This window comes from Pezoporus flaviventris, unplaced genomic scaffold, assembly GCF_033815535.1.
Source record: "Pezoporus flaviventris isolate CSIRO_AGI_PZ_B2104156 unplaced genomic scaffold, CSIRO_AGI_Pfla_v1 ptg000083l, whole genome shotgun sequence".
NCBI lineage: Eukaryota > Metazoa > Chordata > Aves > Psittaciformes > Psittacidae > Pezoporus > Pezoporus flaviventris.
The window spans coordinates 2,520,439-2,538,002 of record NW_026892631.1 but is presented as its reverse complement, the minus strand read 5'-3'; the positions used below and the strand labels follow the sequence as shown (position 1 = coordinate 2,538,002).

The 17,564-nt window shown below is 40.1% G+C and overlaps 2 protein-coding genes across 6 annotated transcripts in view; one reads left to right on the top strand and one right to left on the bottom strand.

Annotated features, from left to right (window-relative positions):
• The window catches only part of RAB3GAP2 (RAB3 GTPase activating non-catalytic protein subunit 2), a 43,749-nt gene extending 34,137 nt beyond the window's left edge, over positions 1-9,612 (top strand). For all 5 annotated transcript variants that reach the window (XM_061475131.1, XM_061475129.1, XM_061475130.1 and 2 more), the window contains 12 exons: positions 1,236-1,452; positions 1,782-1,955; positions 2,085-2,191; positions 3,222-3,288; positions 3,853-3,923; positions 4,602-4,637; positions 5,011-5,085; positions 5,303-5,521; positions 6,257-6,346; positions 6,423-6,641; positions 7,263-7,421; positions 7,706-9,612. In XM_061475131.1, coding sequence (XP_061331115.1) covers positions 1,236-1,452; positions 1,782-1,955; positions 2,085-2,191; positions 3,222-3,288; positions 3,853-3,923; positions 4,602-4,637; positions 5,011-5,085; positions 5,303-5,521; positions 6,257-6,346; positions 6,423-6,641; positions 7,263-7,421; positions 7,706-7,855 — 1,584 coding nt within the window. In that variant the 3' untranslated portion in view covers positions 7,856-9,612. The remainder of the gene's footprint in view (positions 1-1,235; positions 1,453-1,781; positions 1,956-2,084; positions 2,192-3,221; positions 3,289-3,852; positions 3,924-4,601; positions 4,638-5,010; positions 5,086-5,302; positions 5,522-6,256; positions 6,347-6,422; positions 6,642-7,262; positions 7,422-7,705) is intronic.
• Positions 9,613-9,813: 201 nt separating this feature from the next.
• The window catches only part of IARS2 (isoleucyl-tRNA synthetase 2, mitochondrial), a 31,731-nt gene continuing 23,980 nt past the window's right edge, over positions 9,814-17,564 (bottom strand). Inside the window, exons 15-23 of the mRNA XM_061475133.1 lie at positions 15,728-15,836; positions 14,854-14,956; positions 13,820-13,945; positions 13,029-13,160; positions 12,317-12,423; positions 11,463-11,608; positions 11,118-11,308; positions 10,296-10,440; positions 9,814-10,167 (exon numbers count right to left, since the gene is read on the bottom strand). Coding sequence (XP_061331117.1) covers positions 10,016-10,167; positions 10,296-10,440; positions 11,118-11,308; positions 11,463-11,608; positions 12,317-12,423; positions 13,029-13,160; positions 13,820-13,945; positions 14,854-14,956; positions 15,728-15,836 — 1,211 coding nt within the window. The 3' untranslated portion in view covers positions 9,814-10,015. The remainder of the gene's footprint in view (positions 10,168-10,295; positions 10,441-11,117; positions 11,309-11,462; positions 11,609-12,316; positions 12,424-13,028; positions 13,161-13,819; positions 13,946-14,853; positions 14,957-15,727; positions 15,837-17,564) is intronic.

The following is a 17,564-nucleotide window of genomic DNA, read 5'->3' as shown; positions in this document are numbered from 1 at the left end:
ATATTATGCTGAAGTGAATAAAGTATATATCAGAATTGCTTACTAAACAAAATATGTGATGGGAACTGCACAGTGAGATTTTCTCCTGATAATAAATGATGCTGACAGACATGAAGCCTATACAGTTTCCACATAAATCCACTGAACTCTGGATGTTAAACCTGTTTTAACATAGCTGTGATTTTTTTTTTTTTATTATTCTTTTAAAATATACTGATGAATTGTCTTAGCACTTATGTTACTATGCCTTCTTAAGGTGATAGGTGTTTGGTTTTCTTGGCAATAAGTATCTTTTCACAAACTTGTGAGTAAGACTGTGAAGCTGCACACAGCATTGCAATTCAAGATGGAAAAGTTACTCCATTCATAAATAGCCCTAGGCATATGTGTGTGTTAGTACTTGTCTTAACTGTTTAGTCTTGTGAACAGACTGCCTTATAATTTATAACTTGATTACCTAGAAGTGCTTTAGTAATTTTGAACATTTATCTTAACTATTCCTAGTCTGTATATTAAAATTGTCAGCATTGCCCAAATAGCAGTGTTAGTATGTTGCGGCATACTGTTCTTTACTTGTATGCTCTCTCCTTTGTTACCTTCTCTTCTGCTCTTAGAAGAAGAAAGTAACAATTTTATTTCCCTCAACACTTCCCTTCCATAAAACCATTTATCTTTTCACCTTTTTATTCTCGACCATCATTTGGCTGAAAGCTTGTAAGTGTTAATGGCCAGGCTTGTGAGAACTATAGTGTTTGGTATCTTGGTGCGCAAAGCTAAAAATCAGATCTGCACTCCTGCTGGAAAGACTCTTGGACATCCTGGTAGACCCAGTATTTCTGAGTGCATGATATGTATTTTTTAATACAGTAGGAGACTGAAATGTAGGTGGATTAATGACATATGTAGGGAATGTGTATCTAGAAGAGGATTTAAAACAAAGTATTTTTGAAAGGATTCTAGCCCTCTTTTCAACTAAATATAAGCTTAAAAATGGGCCTATAAGATTACTTTTTATTTCCTTAGGCTTTTAGTTAAGAATCTGTGCATCTTGTGGGTAGTGTGGGATGTCTCATCATCTTTGCACATAGTTAATGTGAATACTTTGTTTGAACTAAATCATTCTTTAAAATGCAGTAGCTCTTGGGATATAGCTTTCCATTGTAATTAACATGCATTTCTTAGAAACTGCCCTCCTTTCAGTGGACAGACCCAAAACAGTTCATGTGTTCTGTTAGTTTTCCCAAATAATTGTAGGTTCAGACACAGAATCCTGGGAAGCACTTTCCCTTGATACTGAATATTGGAAACTTCTGCTGAAACAGTTAGAGGATTGTCTGATCCTTCAAACACTGCTGCACAGCAAAGTGAGAAAAAGGACAGAGAGTGTTTCATCACTCCAGGCTGATCCATCGGGCAAGCTTTCTGTGAAGAAATTGCTTGAAGCTGGAAAAGGTACATTTTTTCTCTTGGAAAGATGATTGATTGTCTCTCTAATAGACTTCTACTTACCTAATGCACTGGAAATTGTTCTGCTGATTACTCTCCTTAATGTAAACCCAAATGTAAACCTCCCAAGAGTATTGCTTAAGAATTGTAAAGGGATATAACTGTAAAGACTGCATTGTCATCTACTCAGTTGATTAGGTTTTCTAATTGGTAGTTATCCTTGTGTAATTAATAGTAGTGGTTAAAACTCTCTCTTGTCCTTTGATACTGAACCATCAGTCTTCTGGGATACAGTGACTGTACCTCATTGCTGTTTGTTTGTTTGTATGTCCCAGGAGGTATTGCTGACACTGTAGCCAAGTGGGTTTTTAGGCAAGGCTTCAGTCCTCTTGTACTGAATTTGGCCCAACAGAAAGCCAGTACAGATAGTACTGAAGAATCTGAAGAAATGCATACCAGTATTTTTCTTGAGGAACAAGAAGCAGGTGCAGGCTTGGAAGCAATCTTAGGTAACAAAATAACATGATTTTTTCTAATTGTACACATCTGCAGAGATGTTTTAGTCACTGCTGTTGTGAAGTAGCAGAAATTACAGTGGAAAGAGGTCTGTCTTGTAACTTCAGATTTGCTTTTTCTAGACCTGCTGCAACTAGCATATCAGCAATTTCCATGTAGTCTGGAAGTGGATGTACTCCATGCACACTGCTGTTGGGAATATGTAGTGCAGTGGAATAAGGATCCAGAGGTAAAAGAATTTAATTTGCAGGGAATAATGTTTAAGACCAAATCGACAGAAACAGTTTCAAAAGTTTCTGATAGTTCATAAAAGCTTTCATTAAGATGTCTGACTTTGAGAGCATACTAGTTACAATATTTCTGTGATAAGTGCCAAGCAGACATTGAATTGAGAAAACAAATGCAGGTCCTGAGGCTGAATGGCACCTCACAAAGACAGGAATGGATCTTTCCAAACTATCAGATTCTCAGAAGTGGAAGTGCAGAAAATGGGATTAAAACAGGCAGCATGAAGAAGGGTTCTGACTGTATTTTGTGCAAGTACAAACCAATTTCAGCACTGCCACACTGGTGGTGAACCTTCCCTCTTTTTTTTTTAGCAGATCACAAAGATCACGAAATGCTGAATGCATTAGGCTAGAATCCATTCCATTTAAAGAGGAAAGAGGGATTTCTTGAATATTATTAGATTTCCTGGCCACTGATGAGAATTGTCATAGGAAAATAAAACAAACCAGAAGCCTTTTGCTGCTGCTGTCCTGTAGTTTCTCTAATATTGGAAAATATTGTCTTAAGTCCAGCTGACATTAAAATTGAAATTAGCACTCCTTAGATCTGTGCAAGATAACACCTTGTTATGACAGGATCCTTTGAGATTGTTAAAAACTTCATCCATCCTAATGGAATGGAATAAAAATTAATCTTTCTAGCACAAATGGATTTTGTTTTTGAAAAATGGCTATAGTCAGCGGATGTGTCTTTCAGCAAGGAGTATGTTTGCAGTCAATAGACTAAAACAAAACCCTGAAAATAGTGCTGAAATCACAGTGTGTTTCATGACTGAAACATACTTTGCCACATGAATACGTTTGTCAGAAAGTAGCAGAGAAGATTGCAATATCAGAATAGCTTAGTTTTATAACTGTCAGAAAGTAGTAGCTTTAAAATAATCAGTAACCAAAAGAATCAATATTTTACATGTAAACCAAGTTCTGAATAATGTGGTAACTTGTTCTTTTACTTCTTTTGTTTTACATAAGGAAGCATGTTTTCTCATTCGGTCTATAGATCACCTCAGATACATCATTAATGCTCATGTTCAGCATGGTAAGTGTGAAGCTGTTCTTAAAAACTACCTCTGTTAAAACTAACTCAACAGAATAAATGATTGTTTGTTCACTAGTGTAAATGTATGCAGGTTTTAAGTAGTGATGGCCATTCTGTCTAAATCAAAAACACCCCAAGACTTTTTGCTGATATTCAAGCTTTGTTTTTCATGTTGAAGCTGAGTTTCCATCAAACCATGAGAATATGTTGACTAATCAATAAATAATCAGTAAAGTTCATGTGTTTAACTAAAACATTGCTCTGAAACTGATTTTTAAATCATGGCACATGCTTCTTGCTGTCAATTACATTTCATGCATTTCTTGATAATCTATTTTAGTGAGTGTGATGACAGTTGTCTTTTGTAGACTATTTGTGTGCAAATAAGGGGCAGTCTATGCCTAAAGCGCTAGTCTTAAACTTTCATGCTTACCACTGAAGTTTCTGTGTACCTACAATGTTTAACCCAGTCTGTATAATGTTTTATTACACTTCTGATTGGCTTTTCACTCATAAGATCTCTTTTCTGTTCACTGGGAGTTCACAAGTTTGCAATTGTTCCAGGTATTGCTCTGATGATGTGGAATACATTCATAGTCAAAAGGCTTTCCTCTGCTACGTATCTAATGGACAAGGTGAGCGCACTATTGTGATAGTTGAGGCTGAGTTTTTATTAGCTGAAAAGTGAAACTAGTATTTTTTAACCATTAGGGGGTTTTGTTTGTTTTTAAGTAAGTTTGGAATATCTTTGACTTAAGCATTAAAAAAAAACTCCTACTGATTTGGTTTATTGTTTAGCTAACTTTTGAATTGATGAAGGAATGTATGTTTTAAAAAAATCAAAGCCATGGGATGGTCAACTACAGGCAACTTTAAGTAATAGCTGATCAGCACTGGCTGATGTGTACTGAAGATCTGTGCACAGCATTAGCTTGTAATTACCAAATACAAAGTATTTGTGAAACAGTTTGGAACTATGTATGTGTGCATGTATCAAATTTAAAGATAGAAAACAATAAATAACCTAAGGTGTTTTCTCTGTGCCTGTCTCCTGGTAAGTTATTGCCATGAAACTTTCAGATTCCCACAAGAAACATCTTTTCCTAACCTTTTTGTCCATCTCGGTGGATACGCTGGCATCTTCACTCTTTTGTTTCCTCTTCCCTTGTTCCCTACTGTTTCTTTCTCATATCACACCTGGTATTTTCTTGTTTTATATTAAGAAAATAGTACTAAAAGGTTAAAATGTGGTGTATGAAATACCTTATGATGAAAACTATTTGATTGTGCTAAAGTATTTGTTTATTTGATAGGTTGGAAAAGCTCCGAAGGACAGATTATGCAGACGGGCAAGTAATAATACTTTTGTCTAAATGGGAAGAAATAAATAAAAATGCCTTAATACTAATATATGATTTTAGTTAAAACTTTTTTGGAAGGCAAATCATATGCTCAGAAACTGAAATTCACTTGATGTGGTTGAGGAATTGAGTCTTCTTCAGAGATACAGTATTGTAAATGGCTACATTTAGCTTTATTCCTATTTTTTCCCTTATTATTTCTATTTCTTTGTGGTAATTCATGAATATTTGTTTATCTTTAAATAGAACAGGTTAATAAACTGAGCTTAAGAGTGTGTTTTATGTCAGCAGCTGCCTTCTCAAACAGAGCTTATAAAAGCCTGTTTTAATTCCAACTGAAACACTTTAAATCATTTAACAGGACGTGGGGATGGGTGACGTAGCAATGACAGCTTTTCTTGGCTGCTGTTCAGAACTCCTGCAAACACTGCTAGAGGTAAACTTTCATTTTATCCTGTACAAAGTAAGGAACTAATCCATTCAAATTTAATTGTCAATAATACAGATACACTGATTTCTGTACTGTTCAATTCAAATATTAATGAACTTTAATGACATTTTCTTCTTCTTTTCACTGTAGAACAGGGTCTTTTGCATAGAAGGCCAATAGAGATGACATTTATTGTAACCACTGTTCTGTGTTGCTCTGGCAGGCTGATGTTAGTAGCGATGAAATGCAGGCTCCTGTTTTAGATACTGAAGATGCTTGGGTGGCCGTAGAAGGGCCAGTATCGATAGTGGAACTGGCCCTTGAGCAGAAACGTATTCACTACCCCCTGGTCGAACACCAGTTTGTGTTATGTACCATCCTGTACGCCATCATGAGGTTTTCTCTGAAGAGCGTGAAGCCTCTTTCATTGTTTGATAGCAAGGTATGTCTTTCAAAAGCATGTGCCTTAATATTGCTACCCTTCCTTTTGGTATCTGTAACACAAGCTAGCTTTCACTCTTTATACAATTCATGCATAATTTTGAGACATTTAGTCCAGTGTGGTGCATTAAAGAAGTTGTCGGCAGCATGCAAGCTGAGACCCAAACCTGATGCTTTTCCTTATAAATAAGACATTTGTAGTAACCTCAGATGCATGAAAACCAGCTCCACAATAATTAGCTGTCCTGAAAACACTGCATCATAAGAACATGGGATGGCAGCATTTTCTGATTGCTTTGAGACATGCCAGAGGAGTGAAAACATAAATATTTTAAGGTCAGAAATGTTATGTTATATCCATTATTGCTGATGATTATTCCAGAATTCTGAGCATCTCTAAGAGAATAAGCAGCTTGTCATTTAATGCATTTGAACACTTAAAATAAGAGTCACTGTATTTAAAATGCAGTGTATCTCCACTCAGAGTTTGACCCTGATACAAAGCAGGTCCCACAGATCTATTTGTTTTACCACCCTACAATTTTAATACATACTGAAACACAAAGTACTGGTGTATACTGTCATTTAAATCCTGCTGGGGATTTTTGTCCTTGGAGTGAAACAGAAGATGCAGCACAAAATTAATGTAAAAAATAAGTAACTTATTAATATTGGATCAAAATGGATTATTTGTATTCCCCTGTATCTGAGGCCTGTCTTTGGTTTTCAATTTTAGGGCAAAAATGCATTTTTCAAAGACCTCACTTCAATTCAGCTGCTCCCTAGTGGAGATATGGATCCAAATGTGTTATCCATACGACAACAGGTAGGTATAACTTCTGTACTTAAACATCTAAAATTCCAAATAACACTGGAGTAACCTGCAATTTTTTGTTTCTAAGTTCCTGGTCAAAGTTGTGAGTGCAGCGGTTGAAGCACTCTGTTCATCACAGAAGGCCAAAGAAGTCTCAGAAGAGGAATTGTTCCCTTTTGAAAAGGGGAGGAATTGGCCAACCTTGGCTGTGGACCTGGCTCAGTATCTTCAAATCTCTGAGGATGTCATCAAAAGGCACTATGTGTGTGAACTCTACAGTTACGGGATGGATCATCTTGGTGAAGAGGTAGTAACAGTTTTTAATGATTTTTAAATCATTATGTCAGATATTCTGCTAAGATTACATTTTCACGTGCTTAAGATGCCTGGGAAGGTAGGGCAAGTGTTACAGGCTCAAAAAATCCCCAAGCTTGAAGAAGTCAGAGGTTGAAAAATAAGACCAGTATCACCCTCATTTTTCCTTATTCCCCAAAAGAATCTCTGTATAGCAACTAGGGGAAGCATGACAGGGAGTTGCACTACTGGTCCAAACCAGTGCAGCCTTTTTCATTTAACTATATTTGATAAGAATCTGCTTTTTCTTGCCTGTAATCTTTTAGGAAAAGTTTACTAGTCTTTGGACAAGAAAATCCTTCCTTTTCTTGAGGGGGAAAGAGATTATATGGCAGTCAGGTGTATGTTGTTGAACTATAAAACAGATCTCATGCTAATCACTGTAAAGTACAGAGTAGTTCCCTGCTCATTTGAAGCTATTAATAACATGCTTAATTACAATAACAGATAACAGTCCCAAAACTATGTGTCCTTTTAGTATTGAGAAGCTTCTTTTGATACAGCTTTTCAAGCCTCCAGATAAGTGAGCTGTATCATGCTGCAATGGTTTCTAGTTATGTTGTTCTATTTTCAGGCCTTTCTTATGGTGACAGACAAAGAAGTGCTTGCATCACAGCTGCTTATACTGGCTGGACAGAGACTGGCCTTCACTTTACTTTGCCTGCAGACAAAGGAGGGTATGGAACTACTTGCCAGGCTTCCTCCAACACTGTGTACTTGGCTCAAAGCTATGGTAAGTTAAACTTGATTTAGGAAAATTGATTTTCAGAAGCTGTTGTTCACCAAGACAGTGATTAGATCTGAATGGCCCTTTCTTACAATGGAAACGAGAATTTGTTCTCATTTTCCCTGGTGCTAGCTCTGTTTTGTGAAGGGTACAGCAGTTCCGTGGGTTAAAGCATCAGCTTAACTGAGTTAATAAATCTTCCTAATCTGTTTTGTGCATGTTGAAGAGGGCTTTATATGCAGGAGATCATCTGTAAAGTTACTCTAATGCTGTGTTATTCACTTATGCAGGACCCCCAGGAACTGCAAAACGTAGAAGTACCAATTGCAGCAACAGCCAAACTCATTAACAAAGTCATTGAGCACTTACCAGAGAATCATGGGCAGTACAGCCTGGCCTTGAACCTCATGGAAGCTGTTGAATCCATCTCATCATCGTGACACTCTTGGTGTTAGCACAGCTGTGCTACACAGTGGTATAATGCATGATTTTACATCATGAGGCTGAACTTCACAGGAAGAAACTTCTGTGTGTGTGTCTCTTGTTAGAACAACGACAAGAACAATGCTCCCCATCCCAGAACTTCAGAAGGTAATTTGGAATTGGGGTCTATTTTAAACTCTGCACTAACACAAAGCTGTTTAGTTTCTAGTACACTTGTATCTGAAATACTTTGTTATTTATTTCCAACTTGAGCGCTTTTTGCAGTAGTCTAAATTAGATTTATTTGACAGCAGTTTTAGCCTATTCACAGAATCACATCTTGTGAAATCCTGTATTTCATGCTGGCAGGAACTGCTGCACTTTCACTGTTCCATGTATGATTTGAGAAACAAGCTGTAGAATTACACCCGAGCAAAACTTCAGTCTCTGAAGTTACCATGTAAAGCCAATACTGCTTTGTCAGAAGCTAGAGCTGGCCTTGGGCTCATGCCTTGTAACTGCATTATACGTAATGACAACGCCTGCACTAGACATCAGAGGAAATGTGCTGGGGCCTTATGTAAAGGGAGAACTGCTGACACTAGGAACAGCTTGGGAAGGAGAACCCGGTTCTCTAGGCACAAGTATGGACTCATCTTTTAGTCCAGCTCTCCCAGTATTGTCTCTAGGGTGCTGGCCTTCAGCTAAAACTGGATTTACATCCCTCTTCCTTATTATTAAGCTCTGCTGAGTTTAAATAGGTCAAGGAATGTCTTACTGTAAGATTATTTTCCTCATCACTGTAGAAGATGTAGTATGCTATAAGTCTCTGCACATGTAACTTGTAGTCAGAAACTGCTTAAGTAGTTGACCCAACTTCACTGAAGATCTATAGTACTGAGTACTTTAGCCTTAAAAAACCCATTTTTATCTACGGTACCTACAGGGAGTCATATAGTGAGTATCTTCACTATTGGGAGTGGTATTAAACATGATTATCTTGCATCAGTTAGTACTGTCTACCTAAAGAAACCAGGAGCGAAAACTAAACTCGGTGTAAACTGTATTTGTCTTGAAGTCAGCTAAAACTACTAGCTCCATCTTGTAACCTGCTCCTCTTGCATTAGATGTAAGAAACATTCATAGTATTCTGCCTTGCTAGAGACAGAATTTGGTCTTATCTTCCTGACGTGGGCTGCTGTCAATGAAGGGTTAAACTGTCCCCAAAAAAAAAAGGTTCTGTAGGTGGCCTGTTGTACACAGCCTCTTCCACCTGCTCAGCATCCCCAGTTCCTGACCACTGCACAACGTAGCTGATGAAGGCTTCTTAACAAGTTCTGATACTAAATGTCTGACTTCCTAGAGTGATAGGAGGTCAGAGTAAGAATTCTAGTAAGTGGCCAGCCCTGGTCTATGTTTTAGATACTCCTATACTGTTCTATAACAGTTTAAAACAGCTTTAGGGGCCAAATGGCAGGTGGCAAGATTGTATGGGTGACTATACCTTGCCTGACAGCACTTTAGCCTGCTGCAGAAAGGAGCATGCTAAATTTGGTCATCAAGGAACACAAAAAATGTGTCTTAGTTGCATTACCTTCTGTCTCCCGGTATAGCTGTGTGAAGGATTTTACTGTAACTGAGTATCGCATCAGAGCTGACGCACTACACCAACCAATTTGTAATGTATTGTAAGTAATACTCTGTATATAGTGCTATTTTGTGTCTAATTTGCTGTGGATTTGTGTAAATTGATTAAATAAAATCTGAGGTTTCATTGTGTCTTTTCCTTCTTTTTAGGGAATGGTGGTCACCACCTTTTCTTCCTCTGTTTTACAAGAGGAATAGACACTCCCATAGAGAGAAAACTGGTTTGCTGACTGCTGTCAGTGTAAAGATTAAATAGTAGTTTTACCATGAAGTTCCATGTAAATGGAAGTGAACTTCAAAAGAACACAGGTTGCTAAAACTAGGTAAATCAGTCAGTTATTTAGAACCACCCTTTTTATTAAGCTGAAAAGTGATATACACATGTATATGTACATAAGGTTTCCCTCTAAACACAGGAAAATCTACTTGGGCTAGAGCTTAAAGCATCTGATTCTACAGGCTTTAGTACACAGACCTTCTCTTCAGCTACTACTTTGGCATACTGCAGTACTCATAGCTTCGGAGCAGCTTCACGTGCTCCCTCGTCCAGAAATGACTGTGAGGCACCGCGGGCAGGGAGTGCTTGTGGAATCGGAAGTGTATCTCCTGCAGCGAGGGCATTTTGCTTTGGTGACTGGTAGAGCTATAACTTTATATGAAGACTCTTCACGGATATCACCCCCTGTTAAAGAAAACATTATTGCTGAGATCGTGTAGGCGGAGGTTGGGTACTCAACTCTATGTATGAACAACAAAGTATGGTATAGTGTAGAAAACAACACAGCAGCCTGTCTGGAGTAGTTCTCGTACCTTCCAAGTTAATCAGGAAGGTCCCTCTGATGATGTTTGCATCTGTAGGTGTTTCTTTAGGTAGCTCAGTCAGCAGCGTTGTCTGGGAAGCCATCATTATTTCATTCAGCTCTGAAACACTAGAAGTTTCTTCAGCCTGCAGAGCCTATGGAAGAGTTCATTTTCAGACCTGTGAGCTGGCTCTGTTCAACATCCTCCTCCCAGATAATGTTAAAGCAAAAGTAGAATTACTGTGTATGTGATTGCAGCAGCTGTCATGGCCTTGGCATGAAGGGAGAGCAAGTTTGTTTATGTACACATACATGCCTAAATATATGCATACATAGAATTCTGTTTAGATCCAGCATCAAAACTGAGGTGTACACTCTTGAAAACAAATGCTAAGGTAGAAGTTCCTGATCAGAGTGAATGAGAGTAATTTACTTACTCCTCAGCACCTCTGTGACACATCTGCAATGCCAGATCCAGTTCTGTACTACCTGATAAAAGGGAGATGTCCAGCAAAGGGCCATAAAGATGACTGAGATGGTAGACAAGGTGGAGCCAGGCACTTTTCAGTGAGGGCCAGTGGCAGGACAAGAGGCAACAGACAGAAACTGGAAGAAGAAATCCCAAGAAAACACAAACCCACTTTTATATTGTGAGTGGGGCCAGACAGTGGCACGGGTAGCTCAAGGAGGTCATGGAGTCTCCAGTTGGTATCCACAACCCAACTAGACACCCTGGGGGATTTGTGCTAGATGTGCCTGCCTGAGCAGAAGAAAGCATACAGCAATTATGAGGATTTGCACAGATAATGCTATTCTTATTTGCGTCTTTTACCTCCATTAATTCAAACAGCAGTCCAGGCTCAATTACAATGATGACTTCATATTCCAAAGCATTCTTGCCAGAGATGGACCCAAGGAATGAGTCTCTCATTGCACATGCACCTTCTATTGCTTCCTCAATGCCAGGCTTCTTCCATGCTGAGCTTGCATTAATCCAGCCAGTACGAAACACACCCCCTGAGTCTTGAAAGCAAAGCAAAGGAATCTTTCATTTAGTGTCCTTTAGTCAAGTGTTTATCAAATGAATAAAAATGAACAGCTTATCTACGTGCATTCTCTTCACTGTGCAATGAAACAGCGAACTAAAAGAATCCCTTAGAAATCATAGGTGCTTTACCTTTCTTGTAAGGGAGGTGCTGGAAAACCTCCTCTGCCAAGTGGGGAAGAATTGGTGCAAAGGATCGGACTACTACGTCTAAAGCCTCTGCTAGCACAGTTTGACATGAACGGCGCTTGGGATCTTTTTCTTCTTCACAATAGAGCCTGTAAGACAGAGATAAAAGCTGGGAAGTATTTGTGTGTTCATGTTACTGTCCTTGATCCTGAGCCATCCTTTCAGGATGCTTCAGTGAAGGTAGAGGAGTCTGACCCAGCTTGCCTTTTGAAGGAAAGCTTTTCTTAATTGCCCTTCCTAGGCATGCACAGCGGTGCAGGTACAGATCCATTTGCATGTGCAGCCACGTTTTGTCACAGGAAGGATGCTGTACATGGCAAGTTAATTTGCTTTGTTGTGTAGAAACAGAATCAGAGAGGTGAGCCTGCAGCCCTGTCAAAGTGCATTAGTCACAGCCTTCGGATTCTCTACGGTTTTTACAGATCAGTAAAAGACATTAGGGCGCACAGGTAAGTGCTAAATGCTCTTCTACCTTCCCAGATCCAGATGCACACATTTCTAGGCAGAAATACAGCTCCAAGAATCTGACTTTAAAAGTCTGAAAGGTGATCAGGCATACACCTTTAAAACAAAGTGATTCAGTGCTCTCAGTGCACAGCAACCAGAAGCTTGCTGATGACAAATACTCAGCTGACAGCAACCAAGCTTTACCTATGAGCTTTAGTGCAGCAAAGCACAACACATCACTGAAATGTTCCCTGTGCTCACACGACATTCACCTGGAGCATTATTGCCTCCATCTCAAACTGATGAACTTGTATTTCTTCTAAGGGCAGAATGCCAAGTAATGAACGTACCTGTCTTTGATGATGCTGAAATAAAAGTTTGATAAGTTTCTGGAACAGAATGCTTGCAATAATCGAACGACTTTGCTATAATTGTATTCTTTGTATGCTTCTGTAACCTGGAGAGGGAGCAAAGAGAGAGAGAACAGCATATGGATTCACATACATGGCACACAATGACAATCTCTGATGAATCTGAACGTAAAGAAACAGTAATGAGTGCCGGAGTCTGGGAGAATCTTTCCTCCAAAAGGTGGGTTGTGGGGAATATTAAAGCAGTAACAATTAGGACAAATAAATAACTTCAATTCACATTTGAGGGGAGAGGACGTGGGGAACCTTAGATATTATCTTTCTTATTCAGAACAGTTCTGAGTGACAGAAATTACTAAATTTTGGACTACAGCAGCTTTCCAAAGCTCTAGAATTTTTTGGGTTTGTTTTTTTATATTCCATTCTAACTATTTCTAAAGACTTGTAATTTGAGGCCTTGACCAAGAGGGAGTGGGAAAACCAGCCAATATCAAAAGTAAGTTAAGAATGTTAAAAACAAAGCTTGCTTCTTAAAATCTGAAATGGGCTTAAGGGAGCTCACACTGCATCAAAGAAAGCGCCGTGGTCAGAATTTGCCAACTTGGCATGTACTCTGTACCTAAAGAGCCTAGAGGGTATAACCGATGATAAACATTACACATACATTCATCTCAATACAGTTTACCCCTACCTTGCTGCCATAATCTTGCAGTAAATGCAGCATGTATTGATCCACTATGTACATCTCTCGAGCAGGGATGGAATCTGTTTCTGGGTTGAAGCCAGCCAGGTTCCCCAGCATGAAGCGTATTGTGTTCCGAAGCTAGGAGCAAACCAGGAAAATGAAACATTAATGATGTGCACTTTAGATGAAACAAATTATAATATCCTAGAATGAATTAACTGAAGTTGACTGGTTTCCAAAGTGACTGAAGAGTTACAACAGCATCTCTTCATCAGGGACTGTAGCGATAGGACAAGGGGTAATGGGTTTAAACCTCAGGTTAGATATAAGGAAGAAGTTCTTTACTATGAGGGTAGTGAGTCACTGGCACAGGTTTCCCAAAGAAGTGGTAAATGCTCCATCCCTGGCAGTGTTTAAGGCCAGGCTGGAAGGGGCCTTGGGTGACACAGTCTAGTGTGAGGCGTTCCTGCCCATGGCAGGGGGTTGGAACTGAGTGATCTTAAGATCCTTTCCAATCCAGACCACTCTATGATTCTATGATGCCAAAAGGACCTATACAGAAGTAAAGACAAGACTGGCTATTACTGAAGAACACTGCAAACCCTAGTGTTTTCCTTAGGACCCTTTACTATTTGATTCACAGATGTAAAAAGCAGTAATACCTCCCTACCTGAGTTCAAAAAGCTTGCTTTAGGCTAAAGATTAAATAGGTTTGCCATGAATTCTACTCAGTCAACATAAGATCAGATACAGAGTACCTGGCACTAGAATGAAGAGCGTATATGGGTCTTTCTTACCTTGTTGACATCATCTCTTGCAGCATTAAGTACAACAGGCCCAATCAGCACCTCAGTGAAAACATTGGATTCTGCCACCCACCAGCGGAGAACATCAGCACCATATGGGGGATCCTTGGTGTGATCCTAAGTACAGACAGAAAGGCACCAAGTTAAAGTGGTGGGGGCCCTGCAGCGTGGCGAGCAGTGCAGTGCCACACTGCCACTGCTGTGAAGGTATCTATAAGCATGCAGGTGGCCACTGTATTTGCAGGTCTTCCCCCTCTTTTAGCAAGCATATATACCATTTATATTATCCAGTACAATAGATACCTGCAGCAGTCTGCAGACAGGGAATGCCAGAACTCGGGTAAGCTAAGATGAACTCATCTTACAGCCTGACCCCTCTGAATGGTTAACATTGCTTTTTAATGTTAGTATCTAAAATTACATTCTTCCACCTCCTCTTCAGACTGTTTTCCACCCTCTTTTCAACCCCCAAAATGTCTTCTTTTTTTAAAAAAAACATAGAAGCTGTTGTGTGTTTTATTGAATTAGATAAAGTCTTTGTAAGGATGCATTATCTAGAGCTGCAAAATCTACTTGGCAGCCTCTAAAAGAGCAACAGCAGGACTGTGTAGAGCATCAGAGCATCACCTGCAGTGCAACCTCCTTGTACACAGAATGAAGTCAGTTTCCAGAGTCAATCCACAGCCTAAGCTGGGAGCAGATTGCTGGGTACAACCACTGCTCTGACTGCTCAGCTCATCTTGTAGGTTTTAGACAGTTTGAAAGCAAGGGTTAATTATGTTAAGTGTGTTTAAACCCTGCCCCAAATCACTCCATCGACAGTGTTCCCAAGTGAAAAGGAACCATTCTACACCTCCTGTATAATGCACTTCCTTTTCTCTTAGCACAGAACAAAGGTGTGGGGTCTTCAGAAGAGCCTTACAAAACCCAACTGTTCAGAGAAAAACATACCACAAGACTGCTGCAGGGTCTGGTAGTAAAAAGTTGCAACTAGCGATTCTTACAAACTCAAGAGTTTGACTTACTTCGCCTCCATTGATAACTATGTCAGGGTCAACCACGTTGCCAACAGATTTAGACATCTTCTCCCCCTTCTCACCAAGAGTAAATCCATGAACTACCAGAGTCCTGAAGAAAAGATTTTAGTGAAGACAATATCCCAGTGAAAAATCTTTGTTAAGAACAGGTTTCTAAGGATATTCCCACATCAAAACATGCAGAAATCCTCTATTTCACTAAGCCTGAGGCTTCATCTGTTTATTTCAACCAACCATGAATACACTGTACTACCCTCCAAGCAGTGATACAACTTGATTTTCCTCATTTAATTTTGCCATGGGAGCAACAGATTGTTTCAGGTATTTGGGCACATGTAGTTCACATGAATTAAAGACTAAAAGTATTACTCTCTTCAAGCCAATGTATTTCCCAAATTTGCACAGCTTCCTTGCAACTGACCCACATTAGCTTCCCCTGTGGTTTTCATCTGCCAGGGGCAAAACAGAGCTCCAGTCTAAGACACACACAGACTGATTCCAAATTCCTTACAGCCTAATGTTCAATTCACAAGTTAATGATCCTAGATTTCCACCCTGCACCTCCCATAGCAATCCCTTTGATTATGGGAATGGAAGAGATGGCAGAAGAACAGGCCTGTGTCTGGCAAGGTAAAAGGATACACCTAAATGACTGAGGAAGAAAACAGCTATTAGGATTGAAACAATTCAAACCATAAATCCATTACAATCTAATCTGAGGAAAACTTTATACTGAAGGTGTTACAACGTAAGTCAGATACTTACTAAAGGCTTTCTCTCTCTGTTACATGATTCTGTTCACACTATCAGAAGCCTGACATTTAATAAATGTATTAGCAATGTGTTTGCAATCCACACTTACTTATATGGTGCTTTATTCCTTGCTGCCACACTTGTTAACAGAGAGGACTGAAACCAACCTCCCAGTTGGTCTTTTCCTTCAAGGTACGTATCTGCTCTTTGCTCTGCACCTTTAAAACCAGGAGATTTTGTTTAAAGTATCAGCCTGTATCTTCAATTAATACACTTCACAGGAAATCTGAGAGAGATTAGTAAAAGTTATTCTGCTCTTTAAACACAGCACGTAAGTTACTTGTATACATGGTGCATGGTTACTGGAACATAATACAAGCGATTCATTAGTAGCACAATGGTCTTTTAAGTCCAAGACATTTAACAAATGAGCTTCCTTTCCCCCAAGCATAGTAGTAAGTTATGAAAACAGAAGCTATCACGTTCAGAGCACTTCATGAGTTCTCAAAACACTCTAAAACAAAGTGAAGGACCCAAAGAAAAGATCATATAGTTCAGGATTAATAAAACATCTATGCCACAACCTGAAACTTCACCAGCTGGGAATTACTCAGGATGCAAATCCCAGATGTAACATGCCTGTTTGGCCTGTGTAAGGCATCAGGTACTTTCAGAGGAGACCAGGAAGCTTTGGCAGTGATCACAGCTCACCTGTGACAGAATCCACATTTCTGGTCACTGGTGTTCCAGGAAGGTTAAACATTGCAGGGAAGGGTGAGGACAACATGGGAAACAAAGCCTGTGGTGGGAGAGAGGGGTCTGGAGGAGCATGGCTTGTTTAGCTTATCCAGGTGAAGGCTGAGTGGAAATATTCTTCCATATAAATACACAATAAAGAGGAATGCTAGAGAGGAACTGGAGCCGATCAGTACTGCTGGCATCAGAGCAAAAAATGGGCAACAAGGTGCACAGATTGGGTATGAGCTGCCTGCACACTAAAAGCATAACAGCAACCCTATTCCTGCCTGGAGAGGGGACTTTTTACAAGGGAATGTAGTGACAGGACAAGGGGGAATGGCTTTAAACTGAAAGAGGGTAGATATAGATTAGGCAGAAGTTCTTCCCTGTGAGGGTGCTGAGGTGCTGGCACAGGATCCCCAGAGAAGCTGTGGCCACCCCATCCCTGGCAGTGTTCAAGGCCAGGTTGGATGGGGCTTGGAGCAACCTGGTCTAGTGGAAAAGGTGTCCTTGCCCATGGCAGGGGGCTGGAAATGGATGAGCTTTAAGGTCACTTCCAACCCCCACCTCCGTGCCTGGCAAAATCTTGGAGCAGATTCTCCTGGAAGGCATGCTAAGGCACGTGAAAATCAACAAGGTGCTTGGTGACAGCCAGCATGGCTTCACTAAGGGGAAATCCTGCCTGACCAATTTGGTGGCCTTCTATGATGGGGCTACAGAACTGATGGACAGGGGTAGAGCAGTTGATGTCATCTACCTGGACCTGTGCAAAGCGTTCGACACTGTCCCACACGACATCCTTGTCTCTAAATTGGAGAGACATCAATTTGATGGATGGACCACTCGGTGGATAAAGAACTGGCTGGATGGCCGCACACAGAGAGTTGTGGTCAATGGCTCAATGTGCGGCTGGAGACCAGTAACAAGTGGTGTCCCTCAGGGATCAGTGTTGGGACCGGTCTTGTTTAACATCTTCATCGCTGACATGGACAGTGGGATTGAGTGCGCCCTCAGCAAGTTTGCCGATGACACCAAGCTGTGAGGTTCAGTTGATACCCTGGAGGGAAGGAATGCCATCCAGAGGGACCTTGACACGCTTGTGAGGTGGGCTGATGCCAACCTCATGAAGTTTAACCATGACAAGTGCAAGGTCCTACACCTGGGTCAGAGCAATCCCAGGCACAGCCACAGGTTGGGCAGAGAAGAGA